Below are 27,984 nucleotides of genomic sequence, written 5' to 3'. Positions count from 1 at the left end.
AGACCAGGCTGGCCTCAAACTCAGAAATCCACCTGCCTCTGCCTCCCAAGTACTGGGATTAAAGGCGTACTCCACCACCGCCTGTAATTTCAAGTGTGCACATTATAAACTTGATTGTAGGGTATCAGATACCCCTAGAGTTGAGGTTTCAAGTAGTTGTGCCACTAAATATGGGTGCTGAAAATTGAACCCGATTCTTGAATAGTAGTGCATCTCCACGCCACTGAGCAATCTCGCCAGACCATCTTGTTTTATATTATAATCTCAGCCAGCGTGGGTGGTAAACATCTTTAGAATCACAGCATTCAAGTAGCAGAGGCAGGCCAGGCCAGACTGTTCCACATAGGAGGTACTAGGAAAGCCAGGGCTATAGATGGGGACCCTGTCACAATCAAAAAGGACTCATTTAGTACCCTACCTCTAGACTGGTCTTAGATTTTCATGCTTCAACTTTCTTAGTGCTGTGATTATAGGCATATGTTACCCTATAGGGCTTACGATTTTGTTTTGATATATATTTGAGACTAACTATGTACTTCTTTCCAGTTTTGCATAGTCATAAATTGACTCATACAGACTTGAAGCCTGAAAACATCTTATTTGTAAAATCTGACTACACAGAGGCTTATAATCCCAAAATGGTGGGTACCTTATAATGTGATCATCATAGTGCTAATGGATACTTTGTTTCAATAGTATGGCTTTATAACTTGTCACTTATGGTTCTTAGAAACGCGATGAACGTACTATAGTGAATCCAGATATTAAAGTGGTGGACTTTGGAAGTGCAACATATGATGATGAACACCACAGCACATTGGTATCTACAAGACATTACAGAGCACCTGAAGTTATTTTAGGTTAGTACTTGGTGTGCTGAAACAACCTACACTGTTTTTATTGAATCCAATATAATATTTGTAGTTTTGGGTGTTATTTGTATGACTGTTTTGTTGATCATTTTCTCATAAATAATACTCCAGACTAAGGAATGTATATAGCTCAGAGGTACAGCTCTTGCCTAAGCTTTTATCACGAAAAAAAGAAAAGGAGATAAAAATAAACAGTATCAGAAATTATGTTGAGTATCTTCAAATTGCTGGGCATGGTGGCACATGTCTTTAATCAAAGGCTGGTAGATCTCTTGAGTTAGAAGCCAGCCTGAGCCACATAGTGAGATCCTGTTCCAAAAACAAACATTGAAGTCTCAACTTGCTAGTGAAACTAGCAAGTGATGCTCAGCTTTAAAAATGATGACATTGTTAGCCGGGCAGTGGTGGTGCACGTCTTTAATCCCAGCACTTGGGATGCAGAGGCAGGCGGATTTCTGAGTTCGAGGCCAGCCTGGTCTACAGATTGAGCTCCAGGACAGCCAGGACTACACAGAGAAACCCTGTCTCGAAAAATTTAAAAAAAAAAAAGACATTGTTTTTGAGAAATGTGTTGTTGAGTGGGCATTTTAGAATCTTAGACAATTCTAGGTATGTTGTCTGCTTAATACTAACCTGAGCTACCCATCCAGAGTCTGACTTAAAAAGAATGTACTTTAAAGAACGAATAGTATTGCCTTCCATGCACCTAAGTATGTCAGGGAGACTATATGGTGCCATCCAATGCTCCTGGAGTGTGGTAAAGAAAATGAAAATTCAAGATTAATCAAGCACTTTACACATTGAGGGCAGGGCATTTCACTAAATTCAGAGCTTGACGGGCTCTTACTAGCCTAACTTGCTCTGAAGATTCCCAGTTTCTATTCCCAGAATCTTAAAGTTATTTTTGAATTCTATGTTAAATGTCTTTCAGAAATAGTGAGGATTTCTACACTGACATTGTGCTTTGCTTTGCAGCCCTAGGGTGGTCACAACCATGTGATGTCTGGAGTATAGGATGTATTCTTATTGAGTATTATCTTGGATTTACAGTTTTTCCGGTAAGTGACAATGGTGTTCTTTAGTGGCTTTGCATTAAAAGTGCCTATTTTTGTAAACTACTCTAAAGAATGTATTTACACAACAGGTTTTTTTTTTTTTTTTTTTTTTTTTAATTAGAAACTGTGTACTTTGTTTTAGGCAGATTTCTAACTTGTAAGCAGCTGTCTCCAACCATTTAGGGAAGCTGAGTGGCAAGTTTGAGGCTTATAATCATACAGAGAACTAATTGTTGAATGGGGCACAATGTATAAGTTAACAAATGTTTTTATTTCAGACTCATGATAGCAGGGAACATTTAGCAATGATGGAAAGGATTCTTGGACCACTACCAAAGCACATGATACAGAAAACTAGGTATGTTTTACTTAAACCATGTCATCTGTAGTAGTAGCACTGAATTCTGATTAGAACTTTTTTTTAAGCTATTTGTTCCTTGGCTCTAACTTTCTAGAAAAAGATCAGATCTAGAAGAATATACAACACACTTAAATATTTACCTTTTATATTTTGAGTCTGGGGAGGTCAGTATAGTAAATGTGAATATTTAACTTTTAGGAAACGCAAATATTTCCATCATGATCGATTAGATTGGGATGAACACAGTTCTGCTGGCAGATATGTTTCTCGGCGCTGTAAACCTCTGAAGGTAGGCCTTGGATAGTCTAATTAAATAACCAGGACTTGCATGCTCCCACTTTTTGAGGTGTAGAGAACCCTGGCTGGTTCTGACCTTCACCCTCTTTGATATGTAGTCCACGATGGCCTCAAATTTTCATCAGTCTCCCGGTGTTGTGATTATAGGTGTGCACTATTACATCTGGCTTTTTTTCCCTTCCCTCTTAGAAACATTCTAATAATGTTTTGAAAGAGGCCTGGTAACCTGGCATCCCATGATTGTAATGGTTCCTTGTTTTTATGGTGGAGAGAAGAAAGTACAGCAGAGCAGTAAGCATGTTTGTCTTTCTGTTCCAGGAGTTTATGCTATCTCAGGATGCCGAACATGAGCTTCTCTTTGACCTCATTGAGAAAATGTTGGAGTATGATCCTGCCAAAAGAATTACTCTCAAAGAAGCCCTAAAGCATCCTTTCTTTAACCCACTTAAAAAAAAGCATTCATGATTTATAAACATGGTGCTCTGAAAGAACTCTTACAGACTGTATCAGTCTAGCTTTTAAGTTATTTTGTATAGATTTGTAAAACATTTGTTTTTTAGATGCTTTATTAAAGTACATGGCCAAGCCAAATAACATCTTTCAGTAATTATAGAATGATTTATTTGGAATAAACTTTGTGCTCATATATAAAAGTATACAGCTTGGTGTACTGTCTTTCTGCAGTTACTTAAAGTTTGCCTTCATGAGTATTTTACTGACATGTATGCCTGCACCACATATTTGCAGCCCAGATAAGGGTGCTGGAAATTAAACTTGGGTCCTCTAGAGAATAACCAGTTCTCTTACACCACTGAACTTTCTCTCCAGACCCAACTTTGTTTTATGAGATTAAAAAGTGAGTATTGGGGAATCCTTCTCTAAGTTTTATTATGAAGTCCAAAGTTTTGTTTTCCTTTTATTCTAGCTCAAGTTTAGTACTACTGTTTTCTGGTCAGTCTGTATGGTGGTGTGTGCTTTTTGTTACTCTTCAGGCTAAGAAATGAACTCTTCAGAGTCTTTGTAGACGCATTTCTGAATCAAGGTTCCTGTAGTGAGGCAGATGTTTGTGTACCCTTGTTCATGTATTTGTACACCTGCATGCGTACAAATGTGTACCTATGGAGGCTCAGGTTATCTTTGTTTACCTCAGTGACCCTCTGCTTACACATGCAGATAGGATATGTGAACCCTGTGCGTTATCAGGACTTTATACATGTGAGACACCAAGCCTCTATTCCATGGTATTTATTTGATCTAAAATTGGTGTTTCTTAAAAAAAAAAAAAGAAAGAAAGTTGTTCTTTAACTTCTTCACGGGCACATACACAAGATACTTTTAAAAACATGAGTTGAAAATGCCTAGAGAGATTTTAAGACTTGCAGGTCATTTTACAAATCCTCTTGCTGCCCAAAGGATTCTAACTCCAAAGACTCAAGACCCTAAAGGTAAAACTATTCCTTAAGTAATAGAACCTTTAATGTCCTTGCTGTGGGGTTTGGGAAGTGTATACAAGCGAACAAGATGCCCAGTGCCTGTTTAAATCACCAAGGCAGGGGTTTGAGTGGAGCTGAAAACGGCAAACTTAAAGAACAAGGAAGACATGAAGGGATTCCCGTTTCATCACACACCCTGCATATATTACCCTGAGCGTAGCACGTCCAGTTGAAACACTTGTACTTTTAGATCCTACAGTCACTTCATAATTGATTATAAAAATAGAAACTATGCTGGGTGCTGGTGGTGTTTGCCTTTAGTGCGAGCACTCAGGAGACAGGCAGGTGGAGTTCAAGGAGAGCCAGGGCTACACAGGAAAAAGGAAAAGGGGTAGAAGATAAAAATTATAGGCAATAGACTGTCCAGTTGCCATTCATTTTTTTCCCCCTTGGCATAGCATTGTGTGTTCCGATAATCATACTGCATAGCCTTCAGTGATAATGTCTTTATTGGTAACTTTTCTCAACTGGTAATCCTTTTTGTTTTAATAGTCCCAGGGATTAAGCCCGGTGTATACTAGGCAAGTGCTCTACCACTGAGTCACACTCCTAGCTTATTCTCTATATGCTACAATAATTTAACATTAAATAGAGGTAGTCTTTTGATGTATGAACTATTGCTTTTATAAAAATAAACTGAATGCTTGGTATGCTGTCACATTCGTGCAATCCTAGTACTCAGAAGTACTCAGAAGATGGAAGCTGGAGGATCATGAGTAGGCCACTCAGAAAGCAAAAGTAAGTCAGGTGGTGCATGCCTTTAATCCCAGCACTTGGGAGGCAGAGGCAGGTAAATTTCTGAGTTCGAGGCCAGCCTGGTCTACAGAGTGAATTCCAGGACAGCCAAGACTACACAGAGAAACCCTGTCTCGAAAAACAACCCACACTTAAGCTGAAGAGGTGGTTCTGTGAAATAACACTGGCTGCTCTTCCAGAGGACCAAGGTTGATTCTCAGCACCCATAAAACCTAAATTACATTTACGCTGGGTATGGTGTATGTCTTTGATTCCAGCACTTGAGATTCAAGGGCATGTGGATCTCTCACAGGCCAGCAAGAATTGAATAGTAAGACCCTGTGTGAAGAAACCCAGCAAGGCTCAGTAAATTTGCTTACCAAGCCTAATGCCCTGAATTCAATTCCCAGAACCAACATAAGAAAACTGACACAAGTAATCTGGCCTGAGAGTGGGCAATAAAAAGTTCACAAGCATGTATAATGTAAAGAGACCCAATTTTGGAATTGGCATCAAGAAAAGAGGAAGACAGTTTAATTAGAGTACATGGTGTTGGGATTTACATTTCACCTTACTGTCTGTGACTGGAATTGTGGGAACCCCCTGTATGCCTTAAACTAGTAGAACTAGTGTTCTGCCACTTGGTAAGTTCTCCAGCCAATTATTTTTAAATGGGCCCTATCTTGGAGTTCTGAAAGAGGATAGCTAATATTTGCTAATTGTAGCAACCTGAGTCCACTACACAATAGTAAACATTCATATTTCATGAGGGTCACTACTTTGGATAGCCCACCTTGTCTAGGCAATGGCACTGGCTCAGGCTGGGATTAAGGGATTACATGCTCACCAGCTGATCTCCTAACAGTTCTACAAGCTGGGATTACTAAACTGATAGTTACCCAGCACATTTGTAAAGTACCTTTGCCATTTAGTTGAAATGCAAATCTGATGACAGCCCAGTTAAATGGAAGGAGAGAGAAGGAAGCCTTTTGGCAGTAGGAATTACACCTAAGGCCTCACAAGAAAAAGCCAATTCTAAAATTTTTCCAGTCAAAAGCACTTGCCAGATTTTCCCAGATTGTTTAAATCAAGCCTACTGAACCTTTACACGTCCTTACTCTCACTCCCTTTAGACAAACATGTATCCCTGCTGGGCCAAACTCAAATCTCCCTGCCATTTTCTCCTCCTCGCTGGATTGAAAGCATATGTCTGTCACCATGCTCAGCTTATTCCTAGCATTTTAAATCTTAAGATCTCAGTATACTGGTTGAATATTTCAGACTGAGAAATATTAATACGCACAAATCCTGACAAAGCAACTTAAGACTTTCCACAATTGCTTAATTTAGATAGTACCTGAGAAAATTTTACAAATAGTTCAGTAATGTACACCCAAACTTTGGCCTGTTACATTCATATCAACCAAGTTAATGAGTTCTGAAAGCCCAGTACAGTTGTTGCCAAGTGTGGGTGTCTGCATGAGAATGCCCCCCATAGGGTAGAACTATTTGCAAAGGTCTTGGGGTTGTACATCTGGTGGTAGGCTTTTTTTTTTTTTTTTTTTGGTTTTTCGAAACAGGGTTTCTCTGTGTAGCCCTGGCTGTCCTGGAACTCACTCTGTAGCCCAGACTGGCCTCGAACTCAGAAATCCGCCTGCCTCTGCCTCCCATGGTGGTAGGCTTTTTGCTTGGCTGTGACGCCTGCCCATGCCATTTCCAGTGACTCTCAACCTGCAGCCATGCTCCAGCCACAATCCCGCACTAAGCCCAGAAGCATGGACTAACCCTCTAGGACTATGAGCTCCCAAATTAAATGCTTTTATAAACTGGCTTGGTCGTGGTGTTTTGTCATGGCAAGAGAAAAAAGAAAAGTGAGAAAATTTCAAGACCATTTTTCTGATTCTTTATGTCCACAACTTTGAAAATAGACCACTTGTAAAGAATTGCCAGTAAAAGAAACCCAGATGATTCTATTCAAACAAATCTATAACCAAACCAAGAACCTGTTTCATGCTAGGTGTGGTAAATGCACATTTAATCCCAGCACTGGGGAGGAAGAGGCAGAGTTCCAGGCCAGCCAGACTAGCCTCAAAGCTGCAGCCAGTCTACTGTCTTTTCCGCCACTCATCTACAAAGCCCTACGAGCTCCCAAACCAAAGGGAATTCCTTTGTGCCCGTGGTGGCCTAAGGTAGACCATGAGTCTAGCCCCTCAGGTTGTTTACAGCCTACCTGAGGGACGGAATGAGTTCAAAGCTTTTTTTTTTTTTTTTGATTTTCAAGGTCACATCCTTTTTCTTTTTAAAGTTGTATTTTTTTTATGTACACTGTAGCAGTCCAGACACACCAGAATTGGGCATTGGATTCCATTATAGATGGCTGTGAACCACCATGTGGTTGCTGGGTATTGAACTCAGGACCCCTAGAAGAGCAGTCAGTGCTCTTAACCACTGAGCCATCTCTCCAGCCCCCTACCCTGAGCATCTTAATGAGACTCTCAAAATGGCTGGGTGTTGGGGTCCCTCAGCTGCAAGACATTGGAGCTTGCCACTGCAGACTCAACTCATGTCTTTCTGTGCCTGAACCAAAGACTCACTACTATGAGTTCCACCTTCAAGGATTCCAGAGGAAACTACGCCTGCTGGCTGGCACATACAGCCTGAGGACATCTGTTGTTGACCTCCTCCCCCACTGTGGACTGCGCCTCCAACCATTCCCTGGAGTTGAGACCTGCAGGATGCCGAGCCTCCACTTTCAGCCCAGCAGCCAGCTTCCCTTTCCGACTCTTCCTGACTCCTCCCGAATTCCTTGTTATTCAAATGTCTTTGTAACCTAGAGATTCAGTTATGCTCTCTTGTATATAAATGCTGAACCCCCAAAGTAAAGGAGAGCCTTGATTGGAAACCCTCAACTTGGCTTCGTGTCCTTTTGTTCTCGAACTCTGTGTTTCAGGTCTCCTTTCTCCCTCTGGTTGAGGCAGAACCTGGTTCATGAAACTGCGGGACAGTTTCGGCTGGGTGGTACAAGACTGAGTTCAAGCCCCAAGATCAGAGGTGAGAGATTATAACAAGTAACAAACTATTAAAACACGTACAGGATATTAAAAAAAAGTTTTGTTTCATGTATAAAGCACAGACACAGTACATAGTGTATCTATATTAAAATTTATTGGGGTGCTATTAGGGGAAAACGTTTCTGGTGGGGTTGGATAATGGAAAAAGCTTGAACACTGTTAAGTTAATCTCTTGGTCACATGCATTTCCCCTCACCACCAATTGTTATGCTGAGTAAAATATGTGGCATTTGGTATCTGAAAATTTTATAAGAACAGAATATTTCTAGGACAATAGTCCCAGAGTAAGGTGACACATATCAGTTCTAAACACATAGAAACTGACACCAAATTAGGAATTCAATCAAGTTACCCAATCATGATTCAGAGTACAGTTTTAACATCTCCTTTAGAAATTACATATTGGAGGCCATATGTTGGCATTTAAACTTAAAATGAGAATAGTTTCATAAATCCCTTTCTTTACATTGTACTCACAGGTGCCTTATCCATGTGCTATTATATTAAGTAAACACTACTGTGTATAAAGGGGGGGAAGATCAATGATCAAAGATCATAATGTAGTTCTGGAAGACTCCACACTCTTTCACTATACACAGTATATAATAAACAGGGTGCGTTTCGGACGGCGGTAACATGCAAGGATCTGGTTGTAGAAATGGCAATGTAGTTTTAACTACATTGGAATCTGTGAGGTGTTTAGTCTGCGAGTTCTAAGGACAAATTGTTATTAATGCTTATACACAGTCAACATCTGAAAGCACAACATACAGCACATCTTTAGGGATCAATGGGATTTATGGGGGGAATAAAAAGACTGATCTATAAAACCTAAATGTAAGGATGGACTTTATTTTAAAAAAAAATCCTTTTAGGACTACAAATTACAAAGGGAAAGCAGATCACTACACAGAATCTAATGAATACATTTGCCTGTGCATAAAACTTTATCAAAGTCATTCATTTTACAAATTCACCCCACCCACCAATGTTTTCGCTATAATGCTCTTAAGGTTATTATACCTTTATTTCAAATTATATTACATGTTATTCTCTCAAGATAAACTTTAAATACCAAATTCTTGGCTTCTAAGAATGGCACCTTCAAATTGGGCAATTTCCACTAGTCTCTGGTGGCATTATTCTATTTTTTTTTTAACAATTAAAAAAAAAAAACTTTCAATATGTTCACTTCTAGCCTTTCCCAAAAAGGTGGCTACACCTTCCCCTACCAACTAACTAAAAATGGATAGCAAAGAGAAAAAGCAATGAAGGCAGCCATTAAAATAAAGGGACTAATCAATTGAAGTATTTGGCTCATGGCAATTTAAAAAAAAATGGCAACTAAGGTGAGTAGGTACTTGAATACAGTAGAATGAGGCCAGGCCCAGACGACTGAATGGCAGACTGCTAATGACTGTCCTTCACCTTCACTAAAGAAAATGGGAGTTGTGCAGAGACACTGTTAGAACATGCTCACCTATAACACTCCCAACAGTCTTACGGTTTAGTGACAAGACATTTCCTTGACTCACTCCTTGTGGGAACTCTTTCCTAACAGTTTAGCTGTATCCTGGGTAGAACGTTTGTATGAGGAGTTATCAACTTGTTCTACCTGGAAAGATGCAAATGAACCTAGAAGTTTCTGGAAAAAGACTCAGCTTCCTACTTCCTACCTGTGCCACATGTAGTTCTCAAACTCAAGTTTGCTCTCCATGGCTTTACTAAGGATGAGACCCAGAAATTAAACATCTAGGGTTAAAAATGTAAGAAAATGCTCACATATAACCAACGTCAGGACTCATGGATTCAATCATCTACAGGATTCTCACTGATGAACAGGGCTCTGGACATACTACGTTATCACACAAATCACTGCCTTTTGAGACTTTTGGATACTTTTACAGTTTAATTTGCAAACAGAATCTTTTTTGTAACAAATTATTTTTAACCAAATCATATCTTGAAAACTGTTTATATAGAAAACCCAGGGAATAAAGTGAACTGCTCATTGCGGAAGGCCTTACATCACATTATTACAGTAGAAAATACAGGAGGTAGAAGGTAACTGAAAACCAATGCAACATCAGATTCAATTCTACGGCTCCTGCAGCTCCTTACACATGGTTTCAGAAACCAAACCCAACATTTCCAGTAACCATAAAAACAGTTAAAATAAAAATTGCCATGAAAGCCCTTATATCATGCTTGATACAGGGAGGTAGGAAGATGTAAGAACCAGGACACATGAGACATGACATTTTATCTACAACTCCTGTTTGCTTTACTGAGGATGTTGTTTCAAAATTCAGTCACCTTCTTCAGCTTCAGACTCAGATTCTAGAAAAGAGTTTGAAAAATAGTCAAACATCTTGTTTCATGAAGCCATTTTCCATTATTTGAAACTTTATAAGCATTTCAGAATTTGACTAACATCAACTGAGAACAAGTACATATTTGTATATCTCAAGACTTTCAATTTCCCCAGTGTTTAGTGTAAGACACCAAAATGGAGCCTGCGAGACCAGTAAGTGACTTCTGCTGTCTTCTAACCCAAGTTTGATCAGTTATAAGGAGTATTCCCCACCTATTTCATGGCACTCACACCCACACAACACTAAATTACAATGGTTAATGTCTAGCTTCCCCTCTTGTTAAAGAGAAATAATCATGGGTAATATAAACAACATATACAGGGGCAGGAGAGATGGCTCCGTGGTTACATCCATTACACATTACACAAAGGAAGACTTACCCTCCTCAGCATTTTTGAGCCATTCTACAAACTTCTTCATCTGCTCAAGGAAGACACTTTTCCCCTTTGCAACATGTGCGTCTTTATACCACTTCAGGATGGGCTCTTCACTCAGGACCTCAGCTACAAACAACAGCCACTTAGATTAGCAAGTTTGAACATAGCCACATAAGGTACAAATACCTACTCTAGCACATGGATTGTTTTTCTGTGGGGTAAGGGCAGGGTGGGAAGAGAGAGGGTCTCACTTATAGATTCAACTTGTATTATACCCTGTAAATAAGGTTCACAGATGTTTTTGTTGTTTTTTTGTTTGTTTGAGACAGGGTCTCCCTGTTTAGTCCTGGCTGTCCTGGAACTCACTCTGTAGACCAGGCTGGCCTCTAATGGCAATATACCAAATAAAAACACCCAATTCTGCTGGGTGTGGGGAAACACACCTTTGACCCCAGCACTACACTTGGAAGGTGGAGGCAGAGACGTGAATTTTTTGAGGTGCAGATCAGCCTGGCTGCAAGTTCCAGGCCAGGCAACACAACGATAGGCCGACTCAGAAACAAACAGTAAAACAACTCAATTCAACCACAGATGATTTCACTTTGTGAATATAGGGAACCCATGTCCAGACCCTCCTTATTTATTTCCAGTATTTTTATACAACTTTCAAAGAACTAACGATTTACTTACCTTTATAAAAAAGCACCACTATTTTCTGGAAGGCTTTCATGAAGTGAATGTTGTCGTAGCAATACTCCTGAATCTTCAGTAACAGAGTCAGCTCAGACTGACCTTGAGTAGTGAAGGCAGCAAGTAGAGGGCTGTATTGCTTTGAAAAGAAAAACGACTTATCATTATAATAATCATACATTATAAATTCCCCACAATATAGATCATAACTCACCTTTACCACTGTCATCAGTTCATTGGAAATTAGGAATAAAAAATGATAGAGCAGAAAAATTTAAGATCTACTTCAGTGGAGTAAAGAGAAAAAAACCTTCCCATTTTCCGACATTCCCTCAGTAGTATCAAATCAGACTTAAACTACTTTTAAACATGTTATACCAAAAATGTGGGTTAAGTCCTTAGAGCAAGGGAATGATTAGTCCCTTCCTTCCTAATGCTGCAACCCCTTAATATATACAGTTCCTCATGTTGTGCTGACCCCAAATCATAAAATTATTTTTGTTGCTACTTCACAACTGTAATTTCGCTGTTATAAATCATTAATGTATCTATATTTTCTGATTATCTCAGAGGCAAATCCCATGAAAGACATTCGACCTCCAAAGGGATTCCAACCCTTAGACAAGTATCCACTCAGTCCATACACCCCACCTCAAGTGTGACAGCTTCATAATCCCAATACCTTTAAGTGCTTGATGGCTTGTTCTGCTACAAGCTCCTCTTTTTTGTTCCACTCCACGGTGCTCATCACACTGGACCAGACTATCCCAATGACCACTGGTTCTGGGATGTTATTTTTTTTCATCTCCTCCTTGACATATAAAATTATCTGCAAAACAATCCATATTTAGTAACAGAAGCTATTTAATTCTTTAAATATCAAATTTAAACATTTTACAAAAGTGAAAAAATGCTTTTCCAATCAGGTGTGGTGGGCACATGCCTTTATTTAACCCCAGCACTCCTGAGGCAAAGACAGGCAGGTGGACCTGGGTTTGAGGCCAGCCAGAGATATATATTGAGTCTATGTCTGAAATAAGAAGGCAACCAAGCAAACCAACTAACCAGTCTTTCCCTTCTGACAACAAATTTCACCAGTCCCACATACAGACAGAATACCTTTGCCACAGAACAGAACCTAGAAACTCAACCTATTTTATACACAAACTGGCTCTGGCAGTTGAGACGGCTCAGCAAACAAATAAACCTGTAACTGAGCCTGACAACCCAAGACTGATTCTGCAGACCACGTGGTGGGAGATGTGTGTACACATGCCTACTCCTTAATAAATGTAGAAACTATCAGCAACCACAAAAACCAAACTGGCTCCAAATGAAAAATACCGGCCCTGTGAACTATTCACTATAAAATCTTTAAAGTTAGCCGGGCCATGGTGGCGCACGCCTTTAATCCCAGCACTTGGGAGGCAGAGGCAGGCGGATTTCTGAGTTCGAGGCCAGCCTGGTCTACAGAGCGAGTTCCAGGACAGCCAGGACTACACAGAGAAACCCTGTCACAAAAAAACAACAACAAAAAAATCTTCAAAGTTATTACCTCTGGGTACCAATAAAATTTAAAAAAGGGTATGAAAAGGGAAAAGGAAGTCCAATTCTATAATTATTAACATAGGCTTGCTCTTGAGAAAATTCTGGGGGCTCCTGAATGAACAAAAACATCTATGTAAAAATATAGGCATAAAAAGATGGCTTAAATGGGGCTGGACGGACAGCTCAGCAGTTACGAGCACTGGTTGCTCTTTAAGACTTCAGTTCCATGGGGAACAAACCTCCTCTGACCTCTTTAGGTACACAAGGTACACATTCATGTATGCAGAAGAAACAGGCATATACAAAGAAAGAGCAGCTTACGTCCTTGAATGGGTCACCGCGGGACATCTGCTCCTGAAGCTCCTTTTGGAGCTCCTTCCGAGCCCCAATGGTCTGCTGGTTGCGGACATACTCTGAAAGCTCTTTCAAGCCTGCCTCAGTGAAATACTTAGTGAAATGCTCAACGCTTTGTTTATTGGCAGGGAACAGCTCCTGAAAGAACAATTGGTTGTCTTTACACCAAATGAAGAACAGTTTTCAGATTAAAAAACAATCATTACGTCACTGAACGAGTTGGAAGGAAGGAAAAAAAGACAAACCATCAGTCTGTTGTCCATGCTGACTTTCCGAAGACTTGCAGCAACTGCATTGATATCTTTTTCATTTATCCATGATTTAAAGAGCTTTACAGCAAAAGCTGCTGAAACCCCTGTAAAACAAAGTTGCTTGTAATAGACGTACATTCCTCAGTTTCTCCAAACCCACTCAAACCCTACCTTTCCTATGCCAATAAGATCATTTCATCTTAACTCTCCTACTTTGTCATTTGCTACTGATCTGGTACCAGTTGACAATTTATATGGTAACCTGCTACTCTGCACCCAAAGTAGTCACCACCAAAGGAACACTCAAAAGTTCTTCCCCACCTCCAAGCAGGCACTAACATCCACACACCCATAAGAAACAGGGAACATGCATCTATAACAATTCAAAAGCTAATTACCTTCTTTAACCAAATTCTCATTATAAAGGCTGTTAAGAATGGATGCATTAAGGGTTCCATTAGCCAGAAGGACCCCAGTCAACATGGCGAGCTTGTTCCTCTCCGACTCTGAAAATCCCTTTAGGAAGAGCAGTAACTGTAAAAGAAAACAGCTAGGGTTAAGAGCACTTGTATGATGTTAGGAGAAGCAGTAAAACAATACACTCAGCTGAGGCTCAAGCATTCACATTTCCATCTCCATCCTAAGACTCATTAACTTGGGGCTGGAGAGATGGCTCAGTGATTAAGAGCACTGACCACATTCTGAGTTCAATTCCCAGCAACCACATGGTGGCTCACAACCATCTGTAATGCGGATCTGATGCTCTCTTCTGATGTGTCTGAAGACAGCTACAGTGTACTCACATACATAAAATAAATAATCTTTAAAAAAAAAAAAGACTCATTAAATCAATGATCTTGGGCTAATCTCTGTGTCTTGGTTTCATTACATATGAAATGTGAACAATTAGACTTGTCTTTCAGAGTTTTTATTAATATTGAAAAGACTGATAATTTTGCCAGCCTTTTAGATGCTGCACCGCCCATTTATGAACCACTTGACACTAGGGGTGGAGTCTAAAGTGAGCTTTCAGCATCTTGAGCTCTGACCTTTACCATTCATCTTAGGAGGACCTCTAGATCTTTAACTGCCATTTTTTTTTTCAACCTATCATTAAGTAACAATGTGTAAATTTCAAGTATTTCAACAAAATAACTGCTATATTCCTCAAATGGTATTTCATTAAGAGCCTATTTAAATGTCTAACACTATGTCCAATTTGTGGCTGCTAGTGGCAGAACACTGGGGTCTTGTGTAGGCTACATGCCCTAACCAACTCCTCCTCCTACCTTTTTAACTTCATCTTCAAAACCTTTCTCCAGGTATTTGTAGCGCCTGATTAACTTGTTAAAAACCTAGAAGAAGATCAAAGTCATTCCTAGAACCAAAAAGGACTCTATACTGTAAAATCTCATCACACACCAAAAATACAAACACTTCTTAGTAACTTCTACCATTATATGCTAATTATTGCTCAAATAACAGTTAAGATTACAAAATACAACTATACTTTTTTTGTATACAATTATACAACTAGACACAGACACCAAATTTCAGGCCTAGATACATTACATTCTTCACTTATAAGTAGTAAAAATATAACCACTAAGCTGACTGTGGCAACAGAGCATTCAGCACTAGGAAGGCTGAGGCACAGGGGTTGCTTAGGTTCAAGCCTGGGGTGGGCTACAAAGCAAGTTCCAGGCCAGCCTGGATCAATACATTCATTTTTTAACTAAAAATGCAAAGAATTACTTAATACAGCGATCACAAGAGAAAACCAACATTTGTGTTCATCTAATTTTTACACAATCTCCCTATAAATAGCCCAAGTCTGCCTCAAATCGTCTAGCCTGTCTCCTAAGTGTTGGAATTATAGGTATGAATTACCATGTGCAAGTTAGTATCTATGTGTGGGGGATGGGGTGGCAAATCAAACAGGCTCTAAAGTAGTCTAAGCTTGCAATGAACATACTATATACCTTAGGATGACCATGAATTCCTGATCCTCCTGCCTCAATTTTTCAATGGGTTTATAGTCATATGCTACCCCAACCTGGCTTAGAGAGAGAAATTCCAGAGAAACAAATGTAGGGACCAGAGTTGACTACCCAGTAGTCAGCAGGGTAGTTAACAGAAATCTGGTTCCCGCCAGCAACACTGGTTGGTCGACACACAAGCGCCCACTACCATGGGCTCAGAGGGTCTGATGCTTGTAGTCTCTTGAGGACACCTGCACTCCTATGTACATACCCATAATTTTAAAAAGAACTTTTTTCAGAAAGAGAGAAAAAGAGTAAAGGCTAGTTATGCTGAGGCAGGCAGATTGTCTGTGAGTCTACAAAGTGAGTCCCAGGACAGCCTGTTACACAGAGAAACTTTGTCTCAAAATACAAACAAACCCACAAACAAAACCCAAACTGCAGCAAATTTATTCCTGAACATGACATTTCTAACCTACCATATTTCATTAAGACCTACACACTTAAATCTTAAAATCGAATAGAACTTCTACCTGTAACCTTTAAAAAGCAGAACCCCCCTGAGATATTGCCCATATAACTATGTGGCCGACAGTTTCGCTTACCTGAGCAAATGCTTGCATGGTCTCTAGGTCTTCTTGTGCTGCAAACACACAGACATCTGTGCGCATCATGTCATCTGCCAGTGTACCACCTGGGGCTAAAAAAGACTTAATAGTAAATCTGCAGTAATCTTCATCTTAAATAGGTGATTATTTCAGCCTTACATACTTTTAAGGATTTCCAATACAAAATAATATGGTAACACTCTTAAAGATGAATTAAAATCCAAATAATCAGATGGCTCATGATGTACAAATAAAATGAAAAATTTACACAGCAGTCAAACAAGTACCCCTACCCAGAGGGGTAAAGGTGCCTGCTGCCAAGCTTATCACTCGCATTTTGAACATACACATACATGCACACACATACACAATCAACCACTTAACAGTGCTGACTAGGCTAAGGAGATGTTCAGACTTGGTTTTGGTCATATTTAACTTTCCACACAGAGAGTAAATTTTAAACTTCCAAGGAGGTTGCACTGTAGGAATTGCATCAATTCCTATTCTTTTAAAGAAGGATCTTGTGCTTAGCCCAGGCTGACCTGGAATTCTTGATCCTCCTGAATACTGAGATTAGAAGTTATCTATATATGCCACCAAAACTGACTCAAACCCCTATTTTTTACACTATAACAATCAAGAAAGGCAGCTAAGACAAAAGGAATTCACAAGTCAATGCTAGCCTGGCTATATCCAAGTGAAACCCTATTTAAAAAAAAAAAAAAGGCCATCTAAGAAATCTCCTCTCTCAGGCGGATTTCTAAGTTTGAGGCCAGTCTGGTCTACAGAGTGAATTCCAGGACAGCCAGGGATACACAGAGAAACCCTGTCTTGAAAAAAAAAAAAAAAAAAAATCAAACAAACAAGAAAGAAATCTCCTCTCTGTATACTTAAAATTCCAGGGCTGGAAAGATGGCTCAGCAGTTAAGAGCACTGACTATTCTTCCAGAGATCCAGATTCAACTCCCAGCACCCACATAGTAGCTCACAGCTGTCTATAATTCCAGTTCCAGGGTAACTGACACTCGCAACAGATATATACAAGCAGGCAAAACACTAAAGCACATAAAACAAAAATAGATTTTTAAAAAGTTTGCTGAAGCCAGGTGTGGTAGTTCATATTTGTAATCCTAGCATTTGGGATCCGAGGAAGATGGGTTGTTGCCAAGGTAGAAAGGGTGGAAAGAGTTCCACCTCTCTCAGAATCTGTACCCCCCAGCTTACAGAGAAACAGCAGCACAACTAAATCCCATTCCTCTTGCTGGGTCTGTCAAAAGCTGACATTCTGGGTTCTCCATTTACCTCTGTGTATTACACCTCCCCTAAATTAGGCCCATAAAACCCAGATACTTACCCAGCATTCCGCCAGCCACCAGAATGTCAAAGAGTGTTTCTGCATAGCGGCGGTAGTCAAGTTTTGCTCCAGAAGCATCAAGAAACTTAGCTACTGCTTCCAAATCAGTACCAGTTTCAGTTAAGCCTTGAATAATACAGTCTTGAAACTGAGTAGGGTCAAACCTCTCTTTTTCATCTAGATAGTAAGAAAAAAAATTAGTTCCAAGAAGCTTATCAAAAATGGCACAAACCAACAAATAGTATAAGTTAGCCAAATTACTGAGTTTCATTTAATTCAATAGCTGGAAAAGGGCAAGTTTAAGTACTCAAGACTCAGAAAACCTATGACAGGAGAAAGATTAAACACACACTCAGTCTCTCTCCTGCAAGATGACCTACCTACCTGGTCAAGGTAGGCCGCTCACTTTGCAAGCTCAATGTGCTAGGATTTCCTGCTTCCACTGTTACCAGAATGCTCTAACAAACCTATACCAGTCATAGTGGCACAAGCCTTTAATCCCAGCACTAGAAAGGCAGATAGATGCAGGTGGATCTGAATTCCAGTGATATCCTCAAAAACAAAACTATTAACACTAACCTTTTTGTCCAGGTATACTTTATTCCTCTGAAAATTTGCACACACAAGTAAGTTCCCCTCTGCCTTTCTTTCTTTTTTTCTGAGACAGGATTACAGGCATCTTCCTAGCCGTGGACTGATTTTAGAATCTAGTCTTGTATATGCTGTACAAGTACTACTGAGCTACAGTCTAGCCTGGCCCTATTAGGTTGATATGGAGTTATCTTCCTAACTTGTACCCATCTTACTAAGACAGCCTCTCACTCTGACCTGACTGTTGGGCTGGCAAGCTCCAGGACTCCTCCTGTCTTTGCCTCCCTCACCTATGCTTCAGTCACGGGCACCAGTTACCAGGGCTGGCTCCATGTGGATACCAGGGATCAGACACGGGTCTTCACGCTTGTATGGCAAGCACTTTAGCCATCTCTTCAGTCAGTGCTTGTTTTTAAGACAGGGTCTCAGGCTGGCGAGATGGCTCAGCGGGTAAGAGCGCCGACTGTTCTTCCGAAGGTCTCGAGTTCAAATCCCAGCAACCACATGGTGGCTCACAACCACCAGTCATGAGATCTGATGTCAGGTATGTCTAAAGACATCTACAGTGTACTTATGTATAATAATAAATCTTAAAAAAAAAAAAGACAGGGTCTCATTTGCTACAGGGTAGCCTAAAACAAACCTTCAATTTATGATCCTTCACTTTCTATATCTTAAGCGTCGGAAATAAGATTCTAAGACTTTATACATGTCCAACAAGCACTCTACTGAACTATATACACCCCGAGCTCTGTTTTTGTTTTTTCTTTCTTTTAGTTTTTTGAGACAGGGTTCTAGAATTCAGTTTTGTAGACCAGGCCAGCCTTGAACTCAGCAATCCTTCTGCCTTTGCTTCCTGGGTGCTAGGATTAAAGTTGTGTGCCACCACTGCCCAGATCTGTTTTTTTGGTTTTTGCTGTTTTTTTTGAGACAAGGTTTTGCTATGCAGCTACTGCCATACTACCCAAAGTTTTAGGGGATCTTTCCCCTTTTATGTGTCCATAACACTTTAGCTTTTCCTTTAATTCTAGCATACAGGAGGCAGAAATAGGATCGGTGAGGTGGAGCCCAGCCTGGTCTACATATTGAGTTTCAGGACAGGCAGGGCTATGTAGACACCCTGCTTTAAAACAAACAAAACGGGAGCTGGAGAGATGGCTCAGCAGTTAAGAGTACCGACTGTTCTTCCAAAGGTCATGAGTTCAAATCCCAGCAACCACATGGCGGTTCACAACCATCCGTAATGAGATCTGATGCCCTCTTCTGGGGTGTCTGAAGACAGCTACTTACATATAATAAAAAAAAAAAAAAAAAAAAAAAAAAAAAAAAAAAAAAAAAAAAAAAAAAAAAAAAAACACCTACCCAGCTGAAACCATAATTTCCATTATAACCTGTGTATCTGTGCAACTAGCCACTTTCTTTTAAACAGTAAACATCTACATGCATATGCCTAGAGCCTGAGGAAACCAGAAGAGGGCACTGTATCCCCTGGAACTGGAGTTACAGGAAGACGGGAACTGACTAATATGGGTACTAGTAATCAGCCCAGATCACCTACAGGGAGCAAGGCTGAAACCAGCCATTTTCAATGTTCCTTTCCAAAATAACAGGGACCCTGTAAGTTTCTGTGAGTGCTAAATAATGCAAAGCAGAAAGCACTTAGCATCTACTGAATTATCAGACCTCTCACAGGCTCTAGGCACACGTCTGTTGCTTACTGGTGGTACTGGAGATGAACGCAGGGCGTCACACATGTAGGCAAGTACTCTGCCACTGATGTGCACTCCCAGCTTTTCCAACTTGACAATTTAGGGCAAATGATATCTGAATTTTCACACTTGTCAGCTGAGACTAGATGATTCCTGATTTCTTTTTATATAACATGAGAGTGATTTTTTTTTTCAAGATTCTCTTGGTTTTACTGAAAATCCTTTCTTCAAAACTCCCTTAGCTCCAGGCAACCATGGATGATTATACCTAGAACCAGGCCATAAGCCATCCTTTTTTTTTGTTATTGGGGGAGGCACTTAAAGACAGGGGTTTTGTATTTCTAGGCTGATCCAGTTATTATTGGTAACTCTTCTGTCTCAGTAGTATGAATGCTGGATTACAGGAGGACGCCACACCTCAAGACAGGGACAATCTTTATCTGGAAGTGATATCTCCCAGATGCTAACAATAAAATTATACAATTTTATCAAGATAATACTATGAATCTACAAACTCAGAGAATACATAGTTTTCTTTATTATTGACAAACTGCTTTAGTTTAAGAAAATCTATTGGCTAAATCTATACTTACAAAGACTGGAATAAAAGTACACTTTGGTTTCACAACTGGACTATGGAGAATATAAAAATAGACTATGGAGAATATACAAAGATGCTGTCATATGTGTCAAACTTTCTATGAAAGGTAGAAAACCAGAAACAACCTTAAGGCCAGTTGTTAGCCAACTCTCCATTTCCTCAAAGCCACTCAGCAGGTTAATGTGTCTTCATCTTTTTGAGCCAGCTCTATGCAGTCCTAGCTGGCCTGGAATTCACTAAGTAGACCTCCACTTACTGGCCTCTCCACTGCTAGAATTAAAGATGTATGCCACTATGCCTGGACAATGTGTATTTTCAAATACCATTTAAACTTTTTGTTGTTATTGTTGTTGTTGTTGGTTTTTAAAAACAAGGTTTCTTTGTGTAGTCCTGGTTGTCCTGGACCTCAGAGATCTGCCAGCCTCTGACAGGAGAACTAGGTTCAATCCCCAGATTGGTATGCCAGTTGGAGCTCATGCCTTTAATCCTAGCATTTGGAGGCCACCCCGAGCTATAATCTAAGACACTCCACTAAACCTTAAAAAAAAAAAAAAAAAGGCAAATCCCATTCTATAATTCTGCAAGTTAAAATCTGATCATCCCCCCCACATACACATCTTTTCCAAGACCTAGACCATGTTAGACACTCTACAAATGAGTTCCTTTCACGTGTCTCCATAAAGTCTAGGTTAAATTAGGGACTTTAGGAGTATCCTCCTTCCTTTTAACCTTCTTTGTTAAAACTCTTCTTTAAACTATGAGTTTGAAGTCACAGCTTTTAGCCACTAGTTTCCATACTAAAAAAAAATGAAAGTTTAGCTGGGCAGCGGTGGCGGATGCCTTTAATCCCAGCACTTGGGAGGCAGAGGCAGGTGGATTTCTGAGTTCGAGGCCAGCCTGGTCTACAGAGTGAGTTCCAAGACAGCCAGGGCTACACAGAGAAACCCTGTCTCGAAAAAACCAAAAAGTCTGAGAACGCAGTAGTAACGCACTAAGGGAGCAGCTACTCTGAAATAGTAAAGAGAAACTCAAGTTTCTGTTACTTTCTCATGAGGGGAGAGAAACCAAGATACATGTCTGAAAGTTTACAGGAGAGACACAAATATTTACCTCTTTTTCTGGTTTTAAAACGCTGGCCTGATAGCGTTGGTTTTTGCTGCTTTTGATTATTCATAAAAGACACCCTAGGAAAAAAGGGGGGAAAGAAGGCCTTAAAAACCACCTGTGCCAGTAACACTAACTTCGGAAACAAAGTATCAAACCTTACATCAAAATTACAACTAGAGCAAACCCAGGACCCTTTCCGTTTAACAGGCAAAAGAGCTGGTGGTGCAGCTAAGTTTCCCTTCTACAAGAACCCCTTGATGTAAAACGCTGGAAGTACACCTTGATTTGACATTTTAGTATCAGCCAGTCTGGTGGCAAATGGCCTATCACAAACCTAATTGCATCTCCCACTTCTTTTTTTTCCTAAGTAACCCGAACTTAAGAGGACCGCCGCGGCCACGAGCTGTCAAAGCTCCCGAACCAGCGTCACCGCTGCCCTCCCTCCAAAGTGGCGCCCGGGGGCCGCAGAGACCGCTTGCACCCCTCTTCCAAGGTGCAAAAAGTGAGAGCCGGCCGGCCGCAAACCCTACAGCCCGAGCCGCCTCCTCCTCCCCCGGGCACGTGTCTCCACATCCACACCCTTCCCGGGGCCTCCGGCCTCGCAGGGCTTGGGGGGGAGGGGTGTCGGGGGTCCCCGGAGCACCGTGGGCCCTTCTCCACCGACCCTGTCGCCTGCGGTGGTGGCCGCCGCGCCGAGCGGACCACAGGCGCCGAGGCGCTGCGCGCCGGGGCCCCCGCCGCCCCGTACATCCGCCCGCCCTCCCGCGAAAGCAGCGGCGGAGGCGGCGGCCGCGGCGGTGGTGGTGGCGGCTGCGCCCCGCCCGCCGAACCCCCCCACGCGTACATCACCCAACAGAGGCCGCGGCGGCTTTGTTACCCAGGCCGGCTGGGGCGCACACGGGGGCGCGCCGCCACCCCGGCGCCCCGCGGCCTCGCCCGCCCTCCAGAGCGGCGGCCCCGGCCGCGAATCCAGGCCCCGGGTCCGGGCGGCTCCTCCGAACCGCGCCGCTCCCCCTCATCCTCCGCCGGGACCCGGCGCTGCGCCGCTGTTCCCCCCGGCGCTGCGCCGCGCTCGCCTCACCGAATTTAAGGCGAAGAGAAAAGAGCCAGAAATCCCCGAGCTGGCGGCAACTGCGGCGCTGTCTCCTTCCTCTGCGACCGGAACTAACGCGAGCAGCAGGAGAGGAAGAGGCACCACCCCCGCCCCGGAGGCCTGCTATCGCGAGATTTCCACCCTGCGCCCGTTCGCGCTCCGCCTGCCGGTGCCGCGGGGTGGCAGCTCGGGGCCCACCACCGAAGCCCAGCGGGTGGTAGGCGTCTTTCTCCGGCTCTAAAGCCCCAGGAGGCCTTGACTCTTGTACCAGGGTAGCCCGTCCCGCTTCCTCCGCCGCGTCGTCCGGACTCCCCCCTCGGGGCGGGGGTGGAAGCGGGAAGCGGCCCCTCGACGGCCGCGAGTTGGACCAGTCCGCCCCATCCCTGCCCAGACCCTTCCTCCGGAAGCCGGAGCCCGGGGGTTGGGGGGCGCTGAGCGGCGTGCACCGACGCCGGGGTGGTCGTAGGGTTCTGCCAGGGTGCCTCCCTGCCCTGCGATGCGGTGTGCTGAGGGCAAGTCTGACCCCGGCCCGGTACCGACGCCTAGCAAGCGGCGCTTGTCCCCCTGACTGCGGCTAGACTGGGAATTTGTTAAAAGCAGATTGCGAGCCCCCCGACCCCACCCGCAGGGTTTGTAATGGCTCCTGGGGCAGGCCCCAAGAGGGCGTCTTTATCGCAAAGTCTCCGAGATAAGGACCTTCCGTTGGTGTATTCCCTGGGGACAGCAGATAAAAACCGCCAGCATCCGGTTGGTGCCCTTTTCACCTGCTATCCCCTGACCGCGAGTTGTGTCCTTAAAAAATCCCTTTCCCTGTCCCAACTTCTCTTTTTTTAACCATACATTACTGGTAGAAACCAGTTATAGGGCTGGTGAGATGGCTCATCCGGTAAGAGGACCACTGCTCTTCCAAAGGTCCTGAGTTCAAGTCCCAGCAACCACGTGGTGGCTCACAACCACCCATAATGAGATCTGAAGCCCTCTTCTGGTGTGTCTGAAGGCAGCTACAGTGTACTTATTTATAATAAGAAGAAAATCTTTGGGCCTGAGCGAGCGGGGCTGACCGGAGCGAGCAGAGGTACTAAAAGTCAATTCCCAACAACCAGATTAAGGCTCACAACTATCTGTACAGCTGCAGTGTGTACTCACACATAAAATAAATCTTTTTTAAACATTAAAAAAAAGAAACCAGTTTTATTAATCGCCTTCCTAGTGCTCTGACCACTGCCTTTACTTACCAACTCGAATGGAAAATTACATCTTAGAGGTGTTCCCTGAAGTTGTAGGAAAATCCAGACTTAGTCTTCACCCTCCTCCCTTCCGTAATATGTAGTGTGTTCCACGTCTCCTTAGAACCTTGCTTGCTCTGGGCATTTGGGTTTCTCAATAAATACAGTCTTTATTCCTGCCATCCACTGTCCCTGTACTCAGACCTTTAATCTTCCTTACTCATACGTGGAAGGCACTTCTGCTCGCTGGGATTTAACATGTGCTGTATTTGGAGTTTCAGGTCTGCTTCTAAGGCTAAGGATCTAGGCTCTCTATTCTTTTCCGTTCACGTTGGTAGGTCAGAGCGCTGACTGAGCAGCCGTGGGAAGACAGCCTAGCAGCAAGAGCCTGACTTCTTGGAGGTATACTGCAGGTGGCCAATAGGACTGACCTAGGAAGGCCGTGGAGCATAGTGGGGAATGATGGGAGCCAGGGCTCTAAGTCCCCCTACCTTTATCATCTCACCCTGAGTCCTCTGGTATTTGTCTTGGAAGTCTCATTTCATACTGTGCATGATAAACGACCTTGTCCCCCACATTATGTTTGTTTCTGATTTGTTAAGGGTACAGTATTTCACTAATTAAAAAGCCATGTTTGTGTAGTATGTGTGTAGCCGACATCCTCCTAAGCACTTAACTGCATTGAGTCCTTGAAACGGCCCTATGACCTTGACACTCTTGTTAGTCTTGTTGGGGAAAGAAGGCATGTAGGTCAGTTAACTTGCCAATGATTGGAACCCAGCAGCCTGGTTCCACCAATATAATAAACTGCCAGGTGAAACACTGAGCTAAGCTAGCGAGACGGATAGCGGAGCTGGGATAGGATAGCCAGGCCCACCCATCACTCGGGAAGCTTCCCTCTGCATTTGCAACATTTCCCAATTCTATCTCCTTTCCAAGTACTGTCCTGATTTACACCCTGCATTTGTATTTTTGAGACAGGGTCTTCTATGTAGCCCAGGCTGGCCTTGACCTGGCAATCCTATATCAGCTTTCCAGGTTGCCGGGATTAGGGACATCAGTCACCAAGCCCAAATTTGGATTTCTGTTCCCATAACTAAATGGGGCTTCCTTGTTGCACTGTGTCTTTCTTTACATTTCCAGGGTGGTCTTTTCTAAATGTAGCTCAGGTCCTTCTCATCAGTGTCTGAATTCCTTGGTTTTCATGAAAGACCACAGGAACACCGCTTTCCACCTTCTTATACCATTGGTGGCTCTATGACATCCAGTAAAGAGTCAGGACCTTAAGACACGGCTTGGGAGATGACCCTGTATAAAACGTTTACCACATGTGGTATGAGGAGTCAAGTTCTAATTTTAAAAACCCACAGAAAAGCTTAAGTGTTCATACAGCCCACCTGTAGTCCCAGCACATGGGAAGTGGCGGAAGGGTCTGTGCCAAAAGGTCACTAGCCCGACAAGCCACATATTCAAGCTCCAGTCATGGTTCGAGATTTTCTTTTCTTTTCTTTTCTTTCTTTTTGTTGTTTTTTTGTTTTGTTTTGTTTTGTTTTGTTTTTTTCGAGTACAGTCCGTGCTCATAACTGCTGAGCCATCTCTCCAGTCCATGGTGCACGCTTTTAATCCCAGCACCCAGGAGACAGGCAGTGGTGGTCTGTGAGGTCCAGGGCAGCCTGATCTACATAGTGAGTTTCAAGTCACAGTTAGACAATAATACCTTGTCCCCTATCAAGAGAAAGAGAGAGATCTTATCCCAGGAAATAAGGTAGAAAACCAGGAAAGTTCAGTCATCCATGTACATACATTCATCCATATGCATATTATCATACATGTACACATGCAAATATACTAAAGTATATCCAAATATACTAAATCATATCCAAATATGTCTTGTTATAAAAAACAACCTCATATTCTGATGCGTAATTCTTGGATGGGAGGGTGTTGAGTTTACTAGGAATAGTATATTGCAAGCAGCCTGTTTTATAACTTCAGCAGTATCTGTGGGGGTAGATGTGGTAGGCTGGTGTTACTGTTTATTAACTATATTATGGTAGAAAATCTTCCTAACAACTGCATCCTTCAGTCAGGCAGGACACATTGTGTCTTCCTCTCTTACTATGTTAGGCTTATTTAGCCACTACTTTCTCACCCCACCCTCATCCTGTGCACCTTCCTTAATAGCTACATCTAATGTGAATACATTCCTTTTCTTTTGAAAGTTGTACTTTCTGATGTTTAAGCAATGTGTGCAATGGACTTTTTCTCCTAAACTGACAATTTCAAGAGCAATGTCAGATTCTTAAACATTTTAGTACTGCCTCAGTGGATAGTAGGCAGGCACAGAATTTTTAAAACCAGTACATTTATTACAACCCCAAAATTTATTGTGGGGAGAAAGAAGGTGACAAATTTAAGGTGGAGCTAGTTTCCTCATAGGAAAGCTTGAAAACAGATGGTTAAAGAAATACCTAGGGCAGTGAGATGCTTGTCTGGTAAAAGCACTTGCCACCAAGGCTGACCTGACCTCCCTCCATGCCAGAAGGAGAGCACCAGTTGTTTTCTAACATCTGAATGCACACTGGCCAGTGTGTGTCCACACACAGATGCTCCAAATTACAAAAACAACAGTGTAAAAAAAAAAAAGAAATCAGTAACATTTAACCTTGTCTACTCCTGCATAAAATAATGAAGTTTCTGGTAAAATATTAGCCACATTCATGCCTGTATCTTATCTTATGGAAGAGAAAGATGAAGGAGAGAGAGAGACAGAGAGAGAGACAGAGAAAGAGGGAAAGAGAGAGAGAGAGAGAGAGAGGGAGAGGGAGAGAGGGAGAGAAGGAGAGAGAGAGAGAGAGAGAGAGAGAAGGAAGGAGAGAGAGAGAAAATACCTTTTTGAGTGGGGCCAGCACGTTCAGCAATGGAGACTGGCAAGCAGCTGCAGGTCAGCAAAGGGCTACATTGCAAAAGGGAGTGGTTTCAGAGAGGTGATGAGAAACTCAAAATGCCAGAGAAAGCCTGCTTAGGCTTTGGCCAGTGCTTTAAAGAAAGAACAGTTACACATTTCTGACTTGGAACTCAGGAAAGCAGGGTGACTCAGAGCTCCACAGTAGTGGCTCTTTAGGTGGGGCTGCTGGAAAGGAAAAGGCACCATCTCAGCAAGAGAATTGTATCTTCCACTTCCTCAGTATGGCCACCTCCAGAAGGACAGTTCAGGTGATTGACAGGATTAACACTTTTTTTGTTTGTTTGGTTGCTTGTTTCATTTTTTTTGGAGACAGAGTTTCTTTGTGTAGTGCTGGTTGTACTGGAACTCACTCTGTAGACAGACCAGGGTGGTCTCAAATGCAGAGATTCGCCTGCCTCTACCTCTGTAGTGCTGGGATTAAAGGTGTATGTCACCATACTCAGCTCTAGATTAGCTCTTAAAGCAAGACATAATGATTTGTTATGTCTCTCCTAAGAACCAGAAGTAGATTATATTCTTTTGATCAGGGGAATGGCATTCTCTTTAGGGGGTGGGCTAAAACTGGGGTTAGATATGTAGCCTATTTTCTTTTTCCTTATTCCTCTGTCTCCTCCTCTTTTCTTTTGTGACAGGGTCTCACCAGGTAGCTCTAGCTGACCTAGAATTCACTATTCAGTAGTGACAAGCTGCTTTCAGACTCACAGAAATCCACCTGCTTCTAACTCCCCAAGAGCTGGGATTAAAGGCAAGTGCCATTACACTAGCAATCTTTTCTGTTTTGTTTTGATATGGTCCATTTTCACTATGAAAAAAAATGTAGAGATCCAACTCTAAAGCTGTTCACTAGAAGGAAGACCTGTCTGGACTGCAGTTGTGGTCCACACCCTCAAATGTGGCCTCGAACGTTGTTCCTTTAGATGGAGAGAAGAAGCCACAGCTCCCTTCTGAGTATGGATAGGAAGGGAACCATTCAGTGTCAGGACCCCTGCCTCTGACCAGTTTCTGTCTCCTGTCTATCAATAACATGACTATGTTTGAATTTTTCTTCATTGCTACTGAGTCTGATAGGCTCCCCTACTTAAAATTAAGATTTCGTAAATGAGCTGGCCGGTGGTTTCGCCCACCTTTAATCCCAATGCTTGGGAGGCAGAGGCAGGCAAATCTCTGAGTTTGAGGCCAGCCTGGAACTCACTTTGTAGAAAGTGAGTTCCAAGGCAGGCAAGGCTGTTACACAGAGAAACTCTGTCTCAGGGGGAAAAAAGATTT

At 42.3% G+C, this 27,984-nt stretch overlaps 2 protein-coding genes across 5 annotated transcripts in view; one reads left to right on the top strand and one right to left on the bottom strand.

Moving 5' to 3' along the window:
• Positions 1 to 3,243, top strand: part of Clk1 (CDC like kinase 1) — an 11,658-nt gene extending 8,415 nt beyond the window's left edge. For both annotated transcript variants that reach the window (XM_031367560.1, XM_031367561.1), the window contains 6 exons: positions 547 to 641; positions 731 to 860; positions 1,848 to 1,930; positions 2,206 to 2,285; positions 2,487 to 2,577; positions 2,904 to 3,243. In XM_031367560.1, coding sequence (XP_031223420.1) covers positions 547 to 641; positions 731 to 860; positions 1,848 to 1,930; positions 2,206 to 2,285; positions 2,487 to 2,577; positions 2,904 to 3,050 — 626 coding nt within the window. In that variant the 3' untranslated portion in view covers positions 3,051 to 3,243. The remainder of the gene's footprint in view (positions 1 to 546; positions 642 to 730; positions 861 to 1,847; positions 1,931 to 2,205; positions 2,286 to 2,486; positions 2,578 to 2,903) is intronic.
• A 4,713-nt stretch (positions 3,244 to 7,956) lies between these two features.
• Positions 7,957 to 22,644, bottom strand: Bzw1 (basic leucine zipper and W2 domains 1). Of its 3 annotated transcripts, none has more exons than XM_031367556.1 (12): positions 22,096 to 22,251; positions 21,435 to 21,508; positions 17,424 to 17,600; positions 16,067 to 16,161; positions 14,769 to 14,834; positions 13,878 to 14,013; positions 13,474 to 13,583; positions 13,196 to 13,366; positions 12,009 to 12,155; positions 11,327 to 11,465; positions 10,640 to 10,762; positions 7,957 to 10,224 (listed from the first exon to the last, which is right to left on the bottom strand). In XM_031367556.1, the coding sequence occupies exons 1-12, from the start codon at positions 22,179 to 22,181 to the stop codon at positions 10,193 to 10,195; spliced, it is 1,356 nt and encodes a 451-aa protein (XP_031223416.1). In that variant the 5' UTR covers positions 22,182 to 22,251; the 3' UTR covers positions 7,957 to 10,192. The 3 variants fall into 3 exon arrangements, with proteins under 3 accessions (XP_031223416.1, XP_031223419.1, XP_031223417.1); XM_031367557.1 differs by lacking the exon at positions 22,096 to 22,251 and adding an exon at positions 22,513 to 22,644 and having other exon boundaries at positions 8,721 to 10,224; XM_031367559.1 differs by lacking the exons at positions 21,435 to 21,508; positions 22,096 to 22,251 and having other exon boundaries at positions 16,156 to 16,161; positions 17,424 to 17,501.
• Between the last annotated feature and the right edge of the window lie 5,340 nt (positions 22,645 to 27,984).

The sequence above is a fragment of the Mastomys coucha genome, unplaced genomic scaffold (assembly GCF_008632895.1).
Source record: "Mastomys coucha isolate ucsf_1 unplaced genomic scaffold, UCSF_Mcou_1 pScaffold14, whole genome shotgun sequence".
Lineage (NCBI taxonomy): Eukaryota > Metazoa > Chordata > Mammalia > Rodentia > Muridae > Mastomys > Mastomys coucha.
This window is presented reverse-complemented; position numbering and strand designations above follow the sequence as displayed.